The sequence below is a fragment of the Triturus cristatus genome, chromosome 7 (assembly GCF_964204655.1).
Source record: "Triturus cristatus chromosome 7, aTriCri1.1, whole genome shotgun sequence".
Taxonomy (NCBI): Eukaryota; Metazoa; Chordata; class Amphibia; order Caudata; family Salamandridae; genus Triturus; species Triturus cristatus.
Genome location: NC_140590.1, coordinates 361096363 through 361114341, shown reverse-complemented (window position 1 = coordinate 361114341; position 17979 = coordinate 361096363). Strand labels below are relative to the sequence as shown.

At 46.8% G+C, this 17979-nt stretch overlaps 1 protein-coding gene across 1 annotated transcript in view; it reads left to right on the top strand.

The window, feature by feature from the left end:
- CA11 (carbonic anhydrase 11 (inactive)) overlaps positions 1-17979 on the top strand; it is a 929313-nt gene that overhangs the window by 334120 nt on the left and 577214 nt on the right. The window contains exon 2 of the mRNA XM_085616527.1: positions 5852-5926. Within this exon, the coding sequence (XP_085472653.1) occupies positions 5852-5926 (75 nt within the window). The remainder of the gene's footprint in view (positions 1-5851; positions 5927-17979) is intronic.

The following is a 17979-nucleotide window of genomic DNA, read 5'->3' as shown; positions in this document are numbered from 1 at the left end:
CAACTCAATGGTACTCATTTTATCAACCTCAGATGGATGAAAGGCTGATTGGACCCACCAGAATTTGAACCTGTGACCATGAGGTCGAACACAGGCCCCTGCAGTGGAGGCATTAGTCCACTGAGCTACCAGACCCGGCTCATCAGTATCAGTACCTTTCAGGAGTAAGAGGAGTAGGAAGAGGCCACACGGATTGTTACCATTGTATTTTCTGTGTGTTGTGTGAAGTGAGTTTCTTGGAGTAGCGCAATTTGGATGTGCTGGCGATCCAGATACACGAGCCCTTTACGCATCTTTCTGAGATTATTGAGGCTCCGTACGTTCCACGTGACAAGGGATATGGGCCTGGGTGGGTGGGTAATAGCGTTGTGTAATGTACTTTAGGTGTTTTGTACTGCCTCTTTGGCAACATAAGATAATAAATGCTGTAATAGTCAATATGAGTGCATGATTGATAACAGTAAACAGAAACAGTTTCCCTCCCCGCCTCCCGCTTCAGCATCTCAATTATGTTGAGGACGTCCCCATCGCCTAAAAACAAGATTACCAAACCACAAACAAAACATTTCATAAATTTGTTCAGCTGGTTTACATTGATGAAGATCTATAAAGGAAAGTGACACAGTGTTGTGCATGTCAGAGGTCTGATTGCGCTCCGGAAAATTCATGCTCTCCTTCACCATGATTGGAAAATGATGGATGAGGTTACATGCAGCTTTTTCTGGACCATTTCAGCAGAAAACATTTCTTCTGCTGGTGGATGCCCATTAAAGAAAGTTTGCAGGTGCAGTTAGAATGTTGTAAGAGTTAGTGTCTATTTTAATCACAAGGGAGGTGCAAGACACTCTAAAATGGTGGAAGCTCCTAGGAGCAAAGAGGACCAAAGCAGAAAACCTTGGTGACATGTCTGCTCCCATACTCCAGAAATAAATATCTACTGGAGGGATTAGTGGTAGAAGCCAACAAATTCAAGAGGAGAAAAAGGCCGTGGGTTTCGGAATCAAAATGAGTCACATAGTGCACTTCCTTGCACTGAATAACAGTGTACAGTGAGGGAATGAGTAGGGTTCAAACTATCTCCCTGACACACTGTCTTGAAGTGTTAGAAGCCACAGGATAATATCTGACACTCAGTGTACCTCTCAAACGTGCTACATCCTAGGAGGAAGACACAGTGTTCATGCGACCCTGCTATCCATACCTGCTGAAGCAGTGTTACAACTGTCACGCTGTCAACAATGTAATGACGTAATTTGGAATCTTTGAATGAATAGCAGCATCATTCCCACAGTGACTTCTGGATTACCAATGAAACACTGGAGTTTATGGTTTGATCTCGTTGATAACCTGAGATATCGGCTTCTGTTAATGTTTCTGTTTTGAGACATGCAAATGGAGCAATTATAAAACAGTATTGCAGCATTTGTGCAAAAAGAAATTCCTACGACCTGATACAATGTGCTAAGCAAAATTTGAAACTGAACTCTAAGAAAAATTAGGGGTGACTCCTCTGTTACTGAGATCTTTCATTTTCTTCACCAGGAATAAAAGATACGACCCTCTAAAGGATGAGTATCCTGCATCTACCTGTCTTATAAACAGGTTATTGGTGCAGGGGAACACCAGGGGTATGGTTTGCTGAGGGCTGCACAGCTGCTTGTGTGGGGGTGAACAATCTTGTTCTATGGCAGCAGACTTTTATAATGGTATTTTAATTGATGCGTTGCTTTGCTTAACTTTGCACAATGCGAGCATCCTTACAAAACTTTAGTAAATACCCATCAAAGTTTATGACATAGAAAAGATTTAGCCTTTTCGGTGCTCATGACGGAACGGTTCCGTCATGAGCGTCGGTTGAGCTGTGCTCATGACGGAACCGTTCCGTCATGACCACGCCCGTGCAAGAAACGGTCAGCGCTGAGCGGGAATCGGCGCCGCATTGAAGAGGTTAAGGCTGAGGCAATTGTAATTAAAAATAGACACTTCAAGCTGGGGTTTTAGTATGACTTCTTCAGAATCATTGGGCTATGCCTCATGAACATTAATGCAATGCTGAATGTCGCAACCTTATTGCAATGTCAGTAATAATAATAATACCAGTATTTGTAAAGCACAAACATTTACCCGAGTGTGTCAAGGCGCTGGGGGCAGTTGGGAAGATTAAGCGAGCTATTGCCCAGATTCACATGGTGCTAGGCTAACCTGCTGCAGGCGATCGAACCGTGAGCCCCCCTGTTCCGGAGACAGCCGCACTGGCCGCTGCGCCACACTTCTTCCACAGGGCTGGAGTTGATCACTACAATAAGGATCACTGCATGAAGTTTTGGCCCCCTAGGAGAAGTGACATTTTAAATTCCAGCACAGTAGCAAAGTCTGAAAGCTGAATTGGTAATCTGCAGATCCCCTGCTAGTAGCAGCCTAGGCCTCTGCATATTCTTGTCTGGCTATAGTACTAGCCTGGTCTCCAATGTGCAACGTTACAATGCTTGAGGAAGTAGCCTTGGAACCCATGCTGGTCACCAAATGTAACTAGTTTTCTTCATTTACATATACTACAGACTGTCTTTTGACAAGTGCCATCCCAAAACATATTATATACCTATAACATATGTTATTACATCTCTGGTACCCAGGGTCGCTATAGAGAAGCTTTCATGTTTCAATCTTGTGAAGTTCCACTGGAATCAAGGGCACGGACCCAGCAGTTATTCCAGAATCACCTGACCTCTCTAATTCTGATTTTCCAAAATAAATGTTTCTTCTTTTGAAGAATGCCAAAACTTTGAGAGGGGCTGTGAGTGCACAGGATCATCTAACTGTGTATTGATATGGTTGCCTAATGCTCTAGAACTTTCATAAGTCAAGCACTATATTTGAGGAATTTTAGTGCCCTCTATTAGAGCTGCAGAGTCTGTCAAACAGTTACTGCAAAAGCAAGTACGGAATATTAATATCTACCCCCTGGCCGTGTGTCCCTTTGCTCAGCTCTTGGGATAGTTGCTGACTTAAAGTGGTGGCTCATGTCCAATGGCTAGTCAGCTTGTGACATAGCAAACCAGACTTTGTGCACCATGCGCCGCATTAGGAGTGTGGCAGTTGGACCACCAGAGACCCGAATCATCTGTCTGAATCCAGGATCACGCAACATGGAGGTGGCAGTCAGGCATAGTAATATGCTGGCTGTGACTCTGCCGCACACCAGAGTATATTATGAGTTGAAACCACCACCCTTTCCATGGTGGTGAGCCCACCAAGAAAAGGGTGGAGGTGAGGAAACTAAGAGGGCCCTAATAGGGGCCCCTGCCACCAGTGGCGGCTTGCCGAGGGAGTGCTGTGGGGTGGGGAGCAGGGCGGGAGAGAGGGCAAGGTGGGGGGGATAGTAGAGTCTGACATACAACAGACTCAGAGTGGAGTAAGGTAAGTCATTAAATAACAGCGCTACGAGACCTCTGGGTAGAAGTGCGCTATATAAGTACAAATACATTTCCATTTTACATTTACAAATAAAACAATTTACCTTGCATGCCTGCCCCCCGCCACCACCCCGCAGCACTCCCTCGGCGAGCCGCCACTGCCTGCCACGCCTGGGGGTGCATGAGGGTGGGGCACATGTAGTGCTCCATGGACCTGCACCTCCATTAACTGCACACTGTGCAGGAAGGTGCAGTCGGGGCTCTGACAATGGCGGTCTGCATGTTGGGCTCTTCTATGAGCCTACCAAAGCGCTGCTGTCAGACCGCCGCAGGACTGCCCGCGAGACCAAGATTGATGTCCTTATCTGGCAGGCAGCAGCACCATGGCTTTGGCGGTTCTATGGCAGACGGTGAGTTGCACCATCCACTGTAAGCCCACCAATGTTGTAATAAGGCCCGTTGTCTCTGTCCATGCCAAATGGTCTCCTCCCTCCAGCAGACCACCTAATGCTCAGCGTAGGAGACACGAACTGGTTTGCATAAATGGAAACAGGGGGCCTTATTTACAAGCCCAATGCGCCGTTGGACCGTAACTTTTTATGACGTTCTGGCGGTGCACTGGACTTAACCATATCTATGAGGCCACGTATAGCCACGCTGCGTGGCTTTTCATGGCCTTGTCGATATGGTGTAAGGAAAAGCAGTGCAAGTCGCTGCAGGGCCTCACAGTGAGATGTGGATGCGTGCCATGGGCGTTATGGTGGGTGTTCCCACATAACACCCATGGCATTTGACGCATTCCCAGATTTACAACATGCTGTAAACCTGTGAATACTTCAAAAGCCTACGTCTCCCCAGGGGTAGAGTAAGGTTGTTTTTGTGAGGGAGGGTGTCCACTCCCCTACCTACAAAAACCACCTGATTTCAACATAGACACGCTTGCACCATGTTGAAAGGGTGCCTGCATCGGCGCATGGCAGCCATTTGTGCGCCAGTGCGGCGTAAGAGGACTGGAATGACCTTTATCTAATAGATACAAGGCATTCCTGCCCTTTTCTTTTGACATAGGGCAGTGCATAGGAAGGCTTGGGGTGCTGCCCTACGCCACAAATTAATAAATGAGGCCCAGAGTTCTCTCCTAGTGCTCTGGGCAGAATGTCCTGACCAAATAGAGGTTGTTTCTTGTTGATATACATGTGCGTGTGAGCTTCACATCTTAATTTAATGGGAAAATAGCATTTCAGCCAGGGACTTAGCTATCAATAGTGCAGTAGATGCAATGGCACCGAGACCCAAGGGAGTGAGGTGCCACTTCTCCCCAGTTAGTAACTGTTCATTCACTAACGAACCAGAGGAAGGGGAAGTTTCCTTTCTTTCATTAGGGCCCACTGCACCCTTTTTTTACGTCACTGATAAGAGCTTCTGCCTTCCTTTCAGGAGAACCAGGCTCTGGACCCCTTTTTTAATACTATCATTTCCATTAATCCGAGAGGGGGCTGGGAAGAGCACACTATCCGCAGAGAAAATAAAATATAGTGATACATTTAATTAGGCTGGCAGAGATTCAGCGGAAGATAACTCTCTATTACAGGCGGGTGCATGACAGGGAGTAGAGCTCCTTGCCAAATACAATAAGAGTGAAGTGAGTTTGACGCCTCCGCACTGCAGTGAATAACACCCTAGCCAATCACAGTGCACAGCCATGAATCCCCCCACCCAATGCCCCAAACCGAATATGACAGACTGACAGTCTGCAAAATGGCACCGGGGCGAACGACGTGGCCGTCAACTGCGTTATTATGTCATCGTGCTGGGAAATACACCCCTGTAGGAATCATATTGCATGGAAGGGGACAGATCTGCTACCCGTAAAAACATGGCGGTAAATCATATCACGGTGCCATGCATACATTAACGCGGTGATAGATTTTCGAGCTCTGCGGTGAACTTTATAGCATTCGACTGAATAATATTGCTCGGCAATAAAAGCGTGCAGTGTCGCGTTGAGTTATGTACCGCATCAGCAGGCCACACTGGCTGCCTGGCGCACTAAGGTGGCACGACCAGCGCCTGATAAACATATGGCGATAAAGCACATTAAATTGGGCAGAGGAACACAGTGTCGCCGGTAGTATTGTTTTCTGATTTATTATCGCACTTCAGGGAGTGATAGAGCAGTGCACAGACTCGCAGTTTATGGCAACCAACCACTGCATGTCGCTAGTTTACCACGTGCTGTTGAATCTCATAAGTGCCCTAGCCCTGGTGGGCAATTTTGCATCTGTCCTGGAACTATGTTTGCACTAAAGACTGCACAAATATTAGGAGCGTTTTCTTTAGGTGGGATGTGGCACTTACTGACTGTCTAAGTAATAATTAAGGATTTTATTCCTGAATATAAGGCACAATAGTGATTTGCTTGTTTCTTCTGTCTCCAGGTCAGTTCAGTTCTGCAAAGTCATACGAAGATTGGTGGGCGTACAAGGAGAGCCTCCACGGTACATTTGTGCCAGGTAGGTGATTTGAGATGCTTGTGTGATAAATTAATCCATTTATGTATAAGAGCATCTCAGCTCACTAACGCTTGAGGATCCACACCAATCACTGTATCATATATATTCATAATACCAAAGCCTGACAATTTTGCATATTTCTCTCAACTAAACCAAGCTTATTCTACTCCAAGAGTTATCCATCACCTAGAAACAGCGCTGACCAATAACTTCTGATCTGAAGACTTACAGACTTAAGACATTCTTCAAAGTTCTATCCAGGGCCCTCTTGAAAATTGGGACGAATAGTGGTTTCTCTATCTTCGAAATAAGGGGCAAGTAAATAAGAAATGTTCAATTGTTTCCCGCTAATACTCACAACATGAACATTTATCTGAGATACCATTTGCCCACCCATCAGTAGATGTAGCAACCAGTAGTAGCCCATTTCTAAATCCGCACCCAGTCAAGATATGATTCTTTTCCAGAGGACATTTACATTTCTAAATACAATGCAGTTAATTTTGTGTCCAAACTATTTTTGATTCATCTTCTCTAAACCCATTCCCAATAACGAGTCTTCACAGTTATTGAGCTCTCCCACAGTATTAAATCCAGATTGAACCATAATTCCCTCAGTCCAATTGCAGCAAGTCTTTGTTTTACATACCTCAGACACGGTAAGGCAATACGAGATCAATTACCTTTTTCCAAGCCATTTCCAAAAGAAATAAAAAAAAAATTGCTATCACACACACTTATTTGAGATTAATAAAACTATGAATCCCATTTCAAATTCAATCCTTTAATTCCTAACTCTAATCTTTGTAATATAATTGGCGTGTTCTTAGGAAGGGAGAAAGATATATTTTTTATCAATAACACGGACACAGTCGCTAAATTAAACTAAAGTACATACAGCCCCCCCCCCAACACTCTGCACACAATTTGTAGCTTTCAGGCCAGGAACCTGCCAGTGCCGGAGGGGGTACCCAGATCTCGTCCCCCCTCCCCTCAACACCGCAGGGGCTGTATCAGGTTTTGTTATGCTACTGAACACACTTTTACTTAGACAGTAGTTCTGGGCTATAATGGCTCAATAATACCACAGTATATGAGAATCATGCATGTCCTGACTGTGTAGAAACCAATGTAAGGTCTACTACACTTCCCTCATCTTCCTATTAAACTCTAATAGCCTATTCCCTCGATTTCCATGTGTCGGAGATTCTTGTTTTATTTGATTGGTCTGTGAGGCAACATTATTGAACCTGATTGCCAGTTAAGCATTCCAAAATACGGTTCTGTTTCGGAACCATCAAACATCATCTGGGCAATGACTCTTCTCTGTTTTTTTTACGATTTTTGAAAACTTGCTAAAACTATGTAAGAGATTGTGTTATCCATCTTGTTGCGTGAAAGAACTGCACCATCTGCAAAGTGTAAGACAGGGGTGATAACACTTGATAACAAGGGAGTATGAGGCAAGTCTGATGGTAGCTCATTCATTGCATCATTATAAGTAACTGGAACAGCTTTGGGTGTAGACTGCATCCCTCTCCTACTCCCTGCTTTAACTTAAACCTTTCAGCACCCTCTCAACTAGGACCATAGCAAACATCCTTAAAATTATGTATTTATACAAATGTAACAATTTCTAACAAGTATATTGAAATGTGCAGGTGTTGTAAGCTATACCACAACAATTTCCTATTAAGCATATCAAAGGCTGTCTTCAAATCAATGAAGACATGATATATTACCCACTGTTGATATGTGATGAAGGCCTTCCAGGTCAGGCTCAAAGGACTCTCTGAGAGCCTGTCAGACTCAGCGAGTCAGACTCCTTCCCTACGTCTCAGAACTGACAGAGACCAGATGTGGAGTACCCCAAGAATCCCCCCTCAGCCCCACCCTCTTCAACATCTACATGCCCCCCTCGCTAGCATCGTCAGAAACCACGGGCTCAACATTGTCTCCTATGCCGATGACACTCAGCTCATCCTCTTTCTTACAAAGGAACCCAACATCACCAAGCACAACTTCCAAGAAGGGATGAAAGCCATCGCAACCTGGATGAAGAACAGCTGCCTGAAAACCAACTCAGAGAAAACAGAAGTTCTCATCCTCCACTCCACCCCCTCAGCTTGGACGACACCTGGTGGCCCCTGACCTCAGAAACTCACCCACCCTAACAGACCATGCACGTAACCTCGCCATCATACTGGACTCATCGCTCACTATGAACCGCCAGATCAACGCTGCCTTCTCTGCCTGCTTCAACACCCTCCGCATACTCCTTAAAACATTCAAATGGATCCCCACCGAATCCAGAAAAACAGTCACAAACACCCTCATCACCAGCACACTAGACTATGGTAACGCCCTCTACGCCAGAATCAATAAAAAACTCCTCCGCAAGCTCCAGACCGTCCAGAACGCCGCAGCCAGACTAATCCCCGACATCCCCAGGCACAACCACATCACCAAATACCTCCGCGATCTCCACTGGCTCCCCGTAGAAAGAAGGATAACTTTCAAGCTGCTCACATATGTGTACAAGGCCCTCCGCAACAACAGACCACACTACCTCTACAACCGTCTATCCTTCCATACCCCCAGGAGAAACCTCAGTTCAGCCAACCTCTCCTTGGCAACTATCACACACTTCTACAAGAAGAGAGCGGGTGGAAAGCCCGTTTCCTTCCTCGCAGCCAAGACCTGGAACGACCTCCAACTCCGGCAAAGCCCTACACTGCTCCAGTTCAGGAAAGACCTCAAGACCTGGCTCTTCAGATAACCCCAATGGATCTGCACACCAATCCCCCCCTTCCTCAGAGTCTTAAGACCCTAACGGGTGAGTAGTGCGCTTTACAAACCCCTGATTGATTGACTGATTTATTGATTGTCAACACAGTGCTGCTTGTCTGCTTTGCCTCAAAACAGAAATCACAGCTGCAGCAGGGGGAAGGCATGGGAGTTTGGTTAAGGATGGCAGGGAAGGTATTTTTTTAAATATTTGGGACAGGCAGGAGAGGCCATGTTATGTATGACTGTCATTTTACTCCTCTGCCCCTGCAAAGCAGTTGAAACCAAGAGCAGATTATTTTGGAGGCCAGGCATAACATATGATTAAACGTGAATTATGTGGATGTTTATAACCCCTGGGTTCTGAGGGACATCATAGATAACTCAAGCTGTACTCTCACTGTCTGTGTGACGTCACGCAGAACTCCTCTATGAAAAACATCCCTGTAATTCACTGCTACCTATCTATAATCAATTCATTGATCTAAATGTGTGTGTAACACTTTCAATCAATCTCAACCAGAAAGTTGACTGGAGAAGTAGGGCAATAACGTGAGTGTAGTTCTTTGAGTGCTATTTTAAGGTACAATTTCTGCCTGTTCCATGATTCAGGGCCATTATTTCTGGTTAATACTGTGTTTACTCCTCTGAATATGCAGAGTCCCACATATTTTGTTCTGCCTTATAATAGTAAGCTGGGAAATCTATATCTAGCTTGGCTTTCAATATTACATGGTAGAATTAGAGCTTGGGAAACTGCTTCCTCAGTAAACTAAGTGGCAGTAACCTTAGCATTTCCCACAACCTTTTTAGGTGAACCGAAATCACCCCCTTCTATATTTTCACAAGGGATATAAAGCACTCAGAAATAATCCTGCCACTTAGTAGCTGAGATAATGGATCTAAGGTAGCCTGGGTTCTTACTCCTACTTCAGTCCGTCCAGTGAAAATTAAAATAAACAGGATTACAAGCCAAAGACCTATATAAGAATCCAAGTGGAGGGGCCCAAATACCTGGCGCACTTTCTCCATCATTTCGTTCTTCATCAAATATTATTTTGGTGTTACATAATTCTAACATTCAATACTATATAGTCCGCTTTCTATTTTTGCAGTTAACCCAATACAATGACTTATTAACGTAGACTGCTTGCCAATACTATCACAAAAGGTATAGATTGAGGAGGCGACTCAAATAGTTTGCAATGTAAGATATATTTTGTGGAGATATACATGATTTTGTGTTTTTCCTTTGCACTTATTTAAATGTTACACTACCATTATTACCTTGCACCTCTTGTACATTCTCTGATGATGTATTTTGGTTATAAGCTTGTTTGGTTAGGCCTTAATTTTGCGGCCAGTACTAATACCTTTTGAAGAGCTTTATTGCCTTTCTATTGATTAAAGATCCACTTGGCATGCTACATCATTTATGGTACTAGTAGCATAACTACTAGAACATTGTGACAATTATTTACTAATTTATGTTAATCCTTCTAAAAGAGCCATTGGGAAATAATTGAATACATTAAAAATGCTATGCATTGTAACTTATTAATCTTCAGGCTCCATAGCATCAAACGAGTACAAAAATTTACCTAACAAAGGACTCTAATACTGAGATATATGTAGGGCATAGCTCACCAACCCTCAGGCTCTTTAGCAAGAAGTCCGCTATTCAGGTAGAGCAGCATTGCAATTTTTGAATCCACCGTGTTTTGAACCAGAAACCTGCTGTGGAGGAAAAGGAGCAACTTAGCCCACTAACCCACAGGCACCTAACTAAAAACCCTTTTGCTAAGATAAAGGACCAATTACGGCCTGACCGCCCTACTTATAATAGGGCGGTCGGACTGCCGGTGCGGCAGTGACTAGATCGTCACTGCTGCGTCACCATGAGTCTGGCGGTCCTCAGGCTGCCGAACTCGCAATTAGGCCCATAGTGTGTGGTAAGTAATGCACCTCTTGTAGTAGGACAAGAAGAGGTATATATCATCTATGCATATATCAGCAGAAGGTCTGTACAGTGGCTGCTTAGCGGTTACCTGGTGTTAAGGGGGTTGATTTCCCTCATGGCTAAGTGGACAGTGACCCAAAACCTCTTCTGAAACACAGGGCCCTGCTGCAAGATGACTAATGTAGCTGTCAGGAAGGGCAACTAGAACAGCACTAAGACTCACTCAAAAATAAAGGCAGAATAAAGGCAGCTACATCAAGAGTGCAAGAGCAACTAGGTGTTCACTCACTTGCAGATGAGTGACTGACTAGAGCTCAGAGTTTCTCATTTAGACCAGAAGCACTCATCCTAGAAACATTAATGTTTCATGACTCTAATCAATAAGTCCTAATCAAGACGTCTATTTCTAAGCTTAAAGAGCATCTCAAGTCACTAAAAACTAGACTCCTAACCATGAGCCCTACCAATGACCCAATGGAGAAACCACCATCAATATTCAGTTATTTAATCAACAGTTTGTTTTGCATTGCACCATCATATAAAGTGGATTTCAATAAAGATCACAGATTTTTTATAGTTATTAACAATTTAGGGATACTGTTGAAGTCAAATTCCTTTTAATTTCTGGATTCCATTGAAGTTCAAATCAAAGTATTGCCATATCTTGTTCGAGCACGTTGGTACCTAACTAGAAAAGGCTGTGTTAGGGTTTGTGTTTTCCTAATTGTGCCCTTGCCAGAGGAAATATAGTCTTACTTCTGGTGGGCCTGGCTCCACTTGAAATTTATACCTCTTCTGTCACATAGGAAAGTGAGCCACAATGAGCTGCCTTGAAGGGAGATCACAAAACCAGAGGAGCAATCAAACCTCCAGTTGTAGGCAATGAATTTGTTGTAATTAACCAGCTCGAGCTGAGCTGGAGAATGTTGGAATGTGATTACCTCACAGATTGTCATGTGACATTCTGGGATTGGACTGGTCGGACGAGGATTGAAATACCTGTCGGTGGTTGCATGAATAAAGCCACTCTTCACTTTAATGGTTATCTGGCTTTCATTACCGGCGACGAGGATGGGATGTGGTATTAAAGGGCACTATGCCCAAGTTTTTAAGTCTTCTAAGAGGACTTATGTGACTGAGGGTGTTCCCGAGACAGTCCGTACTGTGATTGTCTCTACAATTTCTGAGGGTAATGGAAATGTGGATTCTGAGAATATTACCATGCCATTTTGTAACCTATCTGTAGACAAATATGAATTTAGTGTTATGGCCGACTCAGGTTCCCCTTTTACTCTAATAAGAAACAAACTATGGGATGAGAAAGTATTGCTTGAAAATGTTACACTGTTACCTCCGGATATTTCTCCTGTCAGTTATGGTGGATCCCCCATTGACATCATTGGGTATATAGTTGCAAAAATTGTGTTCAAGGGAAGAGAGACAGTTGGAAAAGTGTATGTGGCTAAGAGGGGGGACAACCTGCTTGGGTGGGGACACCAACGTGACTTAGGTATAATTATGAATCCAAGTGCCAAAAATCCGCAAGACCAAGTCATGTTAATAGACAATGTGTTGGACACTAATGGGTGTTTTGAGGAGTTTCCCGAGGTGTTTACTGATGCTCTTGGTTGCCTCAAGGGATTTGAGCATCGAATCATTTGGAAGGATGCTGCTAAACCATGTGTGCACAAGGTGCGAAAGGTACCTGATCTGATGATTGAACCGTTGAAGATTGAGCTTGATAAATTGCTGAAATTGGGAGTGATTGAAGAGATCGAGGCCGCAGAGTGGTTGTCTCCGGTAGTTTTGGCTCCCAAAGATGGTGGACAGCTGTGAGAATGTGTGTGGACTTACGCGGACTAAATGAGTGGATCTGGGTGGATCGCCAACCCTTACCAAATATCTCTGAGTCTATCAATCTACTGAAAGGAGCGACATTTTTTAGTGTACTGGACCTCTCATCCGCATATCATCAGATTCTGCTCCATAAGGATTCTAGGCATTTAACTTCATTCGTAACTCCTTTGGGGGCTTACCGTTTCCTGAGGATGCCTTTCGGTTTGGCCTCGGCAGCGGCATGCTTCCAGAGGATTATGAAAATGGTTTTAGGAGATCTGCCAAATGTCTTATTTTTTCAAGACAATATTTTTATTTATGGTAAGGATGATTATGAACATGATAATGTTTTGAAGTCAGTTTTGAAGCGGTTGAAAGAGAGAGGGCTCACAGTCAAGAAAGAGAAATGTCGCATTGGGTTGAAAGCAGTTACCTATCTCAGACATGTTATTTCTGGAGATGGTGTACAACCCAAGTTAGAACTTGGTGAGAGTATTATTAAGGCTCCAACACCTGAGGACAAGGAACAGGTCAGGTCTTTTCTGGGAATGTCCGAGTTCTATTCCAAGTTTGTTAAAAACTTTGCCAGTGTGGTTGAGCCTATTAGAGTTTTGCTAAAAAACGGGTGTGCACTTTGTTTGGTCCTCTGAATGTGAAACAGCTTTTGGTTTGATCAAATCGGAAATTGGCAGAATGCCAACTTTAGGACATTTTGACACTAAATTGAAAACGGTGTTGACTACTGATGCCAATTTAAAGGGACTTGGAGCTGTCCTCTCGCAAGTGGTTGATGGAGAGGAGAAAGTTGTTGCCTTTGCCTCCAGAGCTCTTAGAGATGCTGAGGTCAACTATTCTTGTATTGAAAGGGAAGCTTTAAGCGTGTACTGGACGGTGCAGCATTTAAAATTTTATCTTTGGGGTATTCCGTTTACTGTTAGGTCTGATCACCGCCAACTTGTCCAAGTTTTCTCGTGTCTTCACAGTGACCATATTACTCCTAGACTGAAGAGATGGAGCGAAGGATTACAAGAGTTTAACTTTCATGTGCAATATATCTCTGGCCGAACTAATAAGACTGCGGACTGTTTGTCTCGTCTGCCTTTGGGTAGCGATCAGATCGTGGAGGAATTTGAGAGTGTGAGTTGGTTGTCAGAATCTTCCCTATCAAAGGAAGAATGGCTATCTTGCGCTGTAAATGATAAAGTGTTTTCCTCTCTTAAAGTCATCATCTCTAGAGGTTGGCCGGAATATAAAGATCTTGATGCTGTTTTGAAACCTTTCTGGGCTGTAAAAGATGATCTTACTTTCTGCCAAGGATACCTCATGAGGAGAGACAGAATGGTTCCACCTGATGAGCTGAAAGGGAAAGTGGTGAATATAGTCCATGAAGGGCACTTAGGTAGGAGCCTTACCAAGGCACGGGTCAGAGAAAGATATTGGTGGCCTGGAATGGACCGTGAGATAGAGGGTGTGGTCAAAGACTGTCATCTATGTGCCATTAATGATAAGTCTCATACCACCAATAATGCTCCCCTCTCCCCTGTTGAGGTCCATGTTACATTATGGACCAAGTTGGGATTGGACATAATTGGTCCGTTTGAGTTGATGCCCTCTCAAGAAAGATATGTTACTCTTCTTGTTGATTACACTTCTAAATGGGTAATTTCCAAGAGTATGTGTGTAGTTAACTCTAGGTCAGTGATTGAGTTCTTGAAGGATGTGTTTGTGTCGGAAGGAATTCCAAAATACCTGGTCACTGACAATGGGGTGCAGTTTACCTCCAACGAGTTTCATGATTTCCTAAGAGATCTGGGAATTGTTCACCAAAAGACAACCCTATACCCACCGCATGCAAATGGTCTCACAGAAAGGATGAATAGGGTCATCAAAAGTGCCCGAGGAGGAGCCTAGCGCGCATCCAAGATGGTCGCGTGAGCACAGGGCTCCCCGGACCCTCGCTGCTCCTCGGAATTTATCCTGATAATATCCTGATGTGGTTTATGGAATCTGGGAGATGAAGACCGGCTGAGCACGTATCTCTTTTCAGAAATTGAATCGGACCTGGGAATCCTGACTTATCGTTGTTAGAACTTTTGGGACCCACCCGACGGAGGTGCCCGGGGCGAAGGTGAACCGTGGAGCCGTGTCGCAATTGAACAACAGCGGCTGCAGCGCGGTGCCAGGGGCCGCTCGACCACTTTCGGTTTCACTTTCGGACCTCAGGGGGCTGGCCGGTGGAGCGCTTGAGGTGGCGGGGTGTATCCTTGGTCTCTGCACAAGGCTTTGTCTCCACCTGCCACTAGAGTGCCTATCGCCTTGGGTCCCCCCGCACCGCCATATTGTGGTCTTGGGTGAGGCGCTGGTCTTCGGTGCCGGTGCCTCTGCTACTTTGATTGGCGGTCCCCCTCGGTGTCCATGACCACATGGGGGGCAAGGGGGGCCCCGAGGGGCGTAAGACTAAGGCCTCCCTCCGTGGGGGATCGGTCCAGACCAACAACATGGACCGCTACACTCAGGGCAGAGGCTCCCCTGGAGCGGCCGGTCCCCCCCCGGACGCCACCGGTGGTGGCACGTCCGTCTCTTCGGAACTTTCCCTACAGGATATCATGGGCGCCATTGATGGCATCAGGGAAACCATCGCCACGCAATACGAGGCCCTGGCCCGTAAAATCGACACGGTGGCAATTGATGTCACCTTAATACGGGCGGATCTCTCCAAAACAAACGAGAGGGTTCAGGCTCTCGATGCGCGGACCTCCACCCTTGGGGCGGATGTGTCGGGCCTGCAGGCCGCGCTTGGTGACATCAAGGTGGTCAACGATCAGATGGCCCGGCGGCTGGAGGACTTCGAGGGACGGGCCCGACGCAACAACATCCGTGTCATAGGCGTACCGGAGTCCTCCGACGACCGCCCGGTTGACCTCCTGGTCGAGGAGCTCATCCTCCAACAGTTGACCCCTGCTGGCTTGAGTAAGTTCTTTGCCGTGGAGCGGGCCCATCGAGTTCCGGGCGGTCGACCACGGCCGGGGGCCCCCCCGAGGCCTATCGTGGCCAAGCTGTTTTACTACAGAGACCGGGATGCGATTCTGCAGGCCTCACGTGTCCATGGCCCGGTTCGACATGAGAACTCATCCATTAACTTTTATCCGGACTTTACCCAACTTGTACAGAAACAGCGGATGGGATTCCAGGGAGTGAAACGTCGTCTTCGTGAACTGGGCCTAAAGTACTCTATGCTCTACCCTGCAAAACTCCGAGTGGAACATGAGGATCGGACTGCCTTTTTTGACTCTCCTGTGGCCGTGAGTGACTGGCTGGACTCGCTGCCGGACAGAGGTGGCCGTCCCGGGCCCTCTGCAGGTGCCAACGGTGACGGGTCCCCTTTGGAGTGACTTTTGGTCCTTGATTTTGCCATTTTGCACTGTTCAGCTGGGTTGTACTTCTTTGGTTCATTGTGTTTTGCTAGGACCTGTGTGGGGGGCGGGCGGGGTCGGGTCCCTTTCCTCCTCCGGGGTCTTTTCGTAGAATGGGGTTAGTTGGGCGACAGGCACACTGCAAGTTGGGGGGGTTTTTTGGCCCGCAGGGGTGCAGGGTGGGGGGAGTTGGATGTTGGGGGGGGTGGGGGGGAAGGAGGGGTTGTTTTGTTGTGTGTTTTTTGTTTGCAGGGCGAGGTATTGATTTTTGTCCACCATCGGGAACTGTGCTGCTTACTGGGGGACCTTTGATTTATTGGAGGGGATGGGGGGGGACGGGTTGAAGCTGATGTCATGGAACGTCAATGGGTTGGGGGACCGTATCAAACGGGGTGTAGTACTGCAGTATTTGCGTCGCCTGACTCCTGATGTGGTGTTTATCCAGGAGACGCATCTGGTTGGTAATGTCTGCCATGCAATGAATAGGGGGGGATACCGCCTCGTGGCTCATTCTGGTTTCACAACTGGCTCCAGGGGGGTGGGCATTCTCCTGCGATCCTCACTTCCGTTGGAGATCACCAGGGTAGTCTCAGATGACAGAGGGCGTTATGTGTGTCTGACTGGGAGGTGGGAGGGGCATCCCCTTGCCCTGGTCTCAGTTTACGTCCCCCCGGGCCTCCAGAACTCCACCTTCGCGGACTTGGGTCGAATGCTGCTTGAACTTCCGGACAGTCTTTTTCTTATGGGCGGGGACTTTAATTCGGTGGTCTCGGGTGACCTGGATCGTCACCCACCCAGGGCCCTCCCCGCTGCCCAGGCATGGCTAGGTGGTCTGTTGGAGACCTTCGGCCTGGTGGATAGTTGGCGATTAATGCATCCGACCCAATGTCAGTACACCTTTCACTCTGGGGCACATGGGAGTCTTTCTAGGTTAGACTATTTCCTTATGCCCGCGGCGCAGACTGGTCGAATTCGAGAGGTCAGGCACCTGGCGAGGGGTATTTCCGATCATTCCCCGCTGTGGCTGCTCTTTGACACCGAGTCACGGTCTGCGGGGCGGATCGCTCCCATTAACCCGTGGTACCTGCGAGACCCTACGACTCGCGATAGCCTGGTTAAGGCTATGGACCAATACTTCCTTGAAAACGAGGGGTCGGTGTTGTCTGCAATGTCCCTGTGGGAAGCCTTTAAAACCGTAATCCGCGGACACGCCCTCTCCCAGATAGTGGTGGCTAAGAAGCTCAAGAGTGAGGCAGTGGTGAAGCTGGAGACTGACATCTCGGGGCTGGAGTCGGCCTTGGAGGAGGGTGTCACTCCGGACGGGCTCCATGCCCTCAGCCTGAAACAGTTTGAATACAGGTCTCTTGTCACTGACGCTGCCAAAACTATGTATAGGGAGCAGCAGGGTCGATTGTATGATGCCGGGGACAAGGCGGGTAAGTTGATTGCGTGGCTGGACAAGAAGGAGAGAGTGAATCGTGTGGTCCCGGAGCTGCGTGTCTCGGATGGAGTGTGTGTGACTGAGCCTGGTGAGATTGTGGAATGTTTCGCCGACCACCTCCGGGCCGTGTACTCCCCGGTGACTGATAGGGATGAGGAAGACTCTTGCCTTCTACTGAGGGATATTGCTTTGCCCGGCCTGTCCGTCGAGGACCGTGAGCAGCTGGACGCCCCCTTGTCGGTAGATGAGATAGCAACTGCGATTCGATCCCTTCGCTCGGGCAAGGCTATGGGTCCCAACGGTCTACCTATCGAATTATATAAGTTGCGCCCGGATAAACTAGCGCCCTTCCTCCGTCGTATGTTTCAGGAGTCCCTTGAAGCTGGTTCCCTTCCTGTCGACCAGCGACTGGCCACGATAGTCGTGATCCCCAAGGAAGGTAAGCCGCGGGACCGCTGTGCCTCCTACAGGCCTATCTCACTGCTAAACGCAGAGCCTAAAGTCCTGGCTAAAGTCCTCGCCAATCGTTTGTTGAGCGTCATCTGCGATCTGATTCATCCTGATCAATGCGGCTTCATCCCGCATCGCAACACCGCCCTCAACTTGCGGCGTCTTC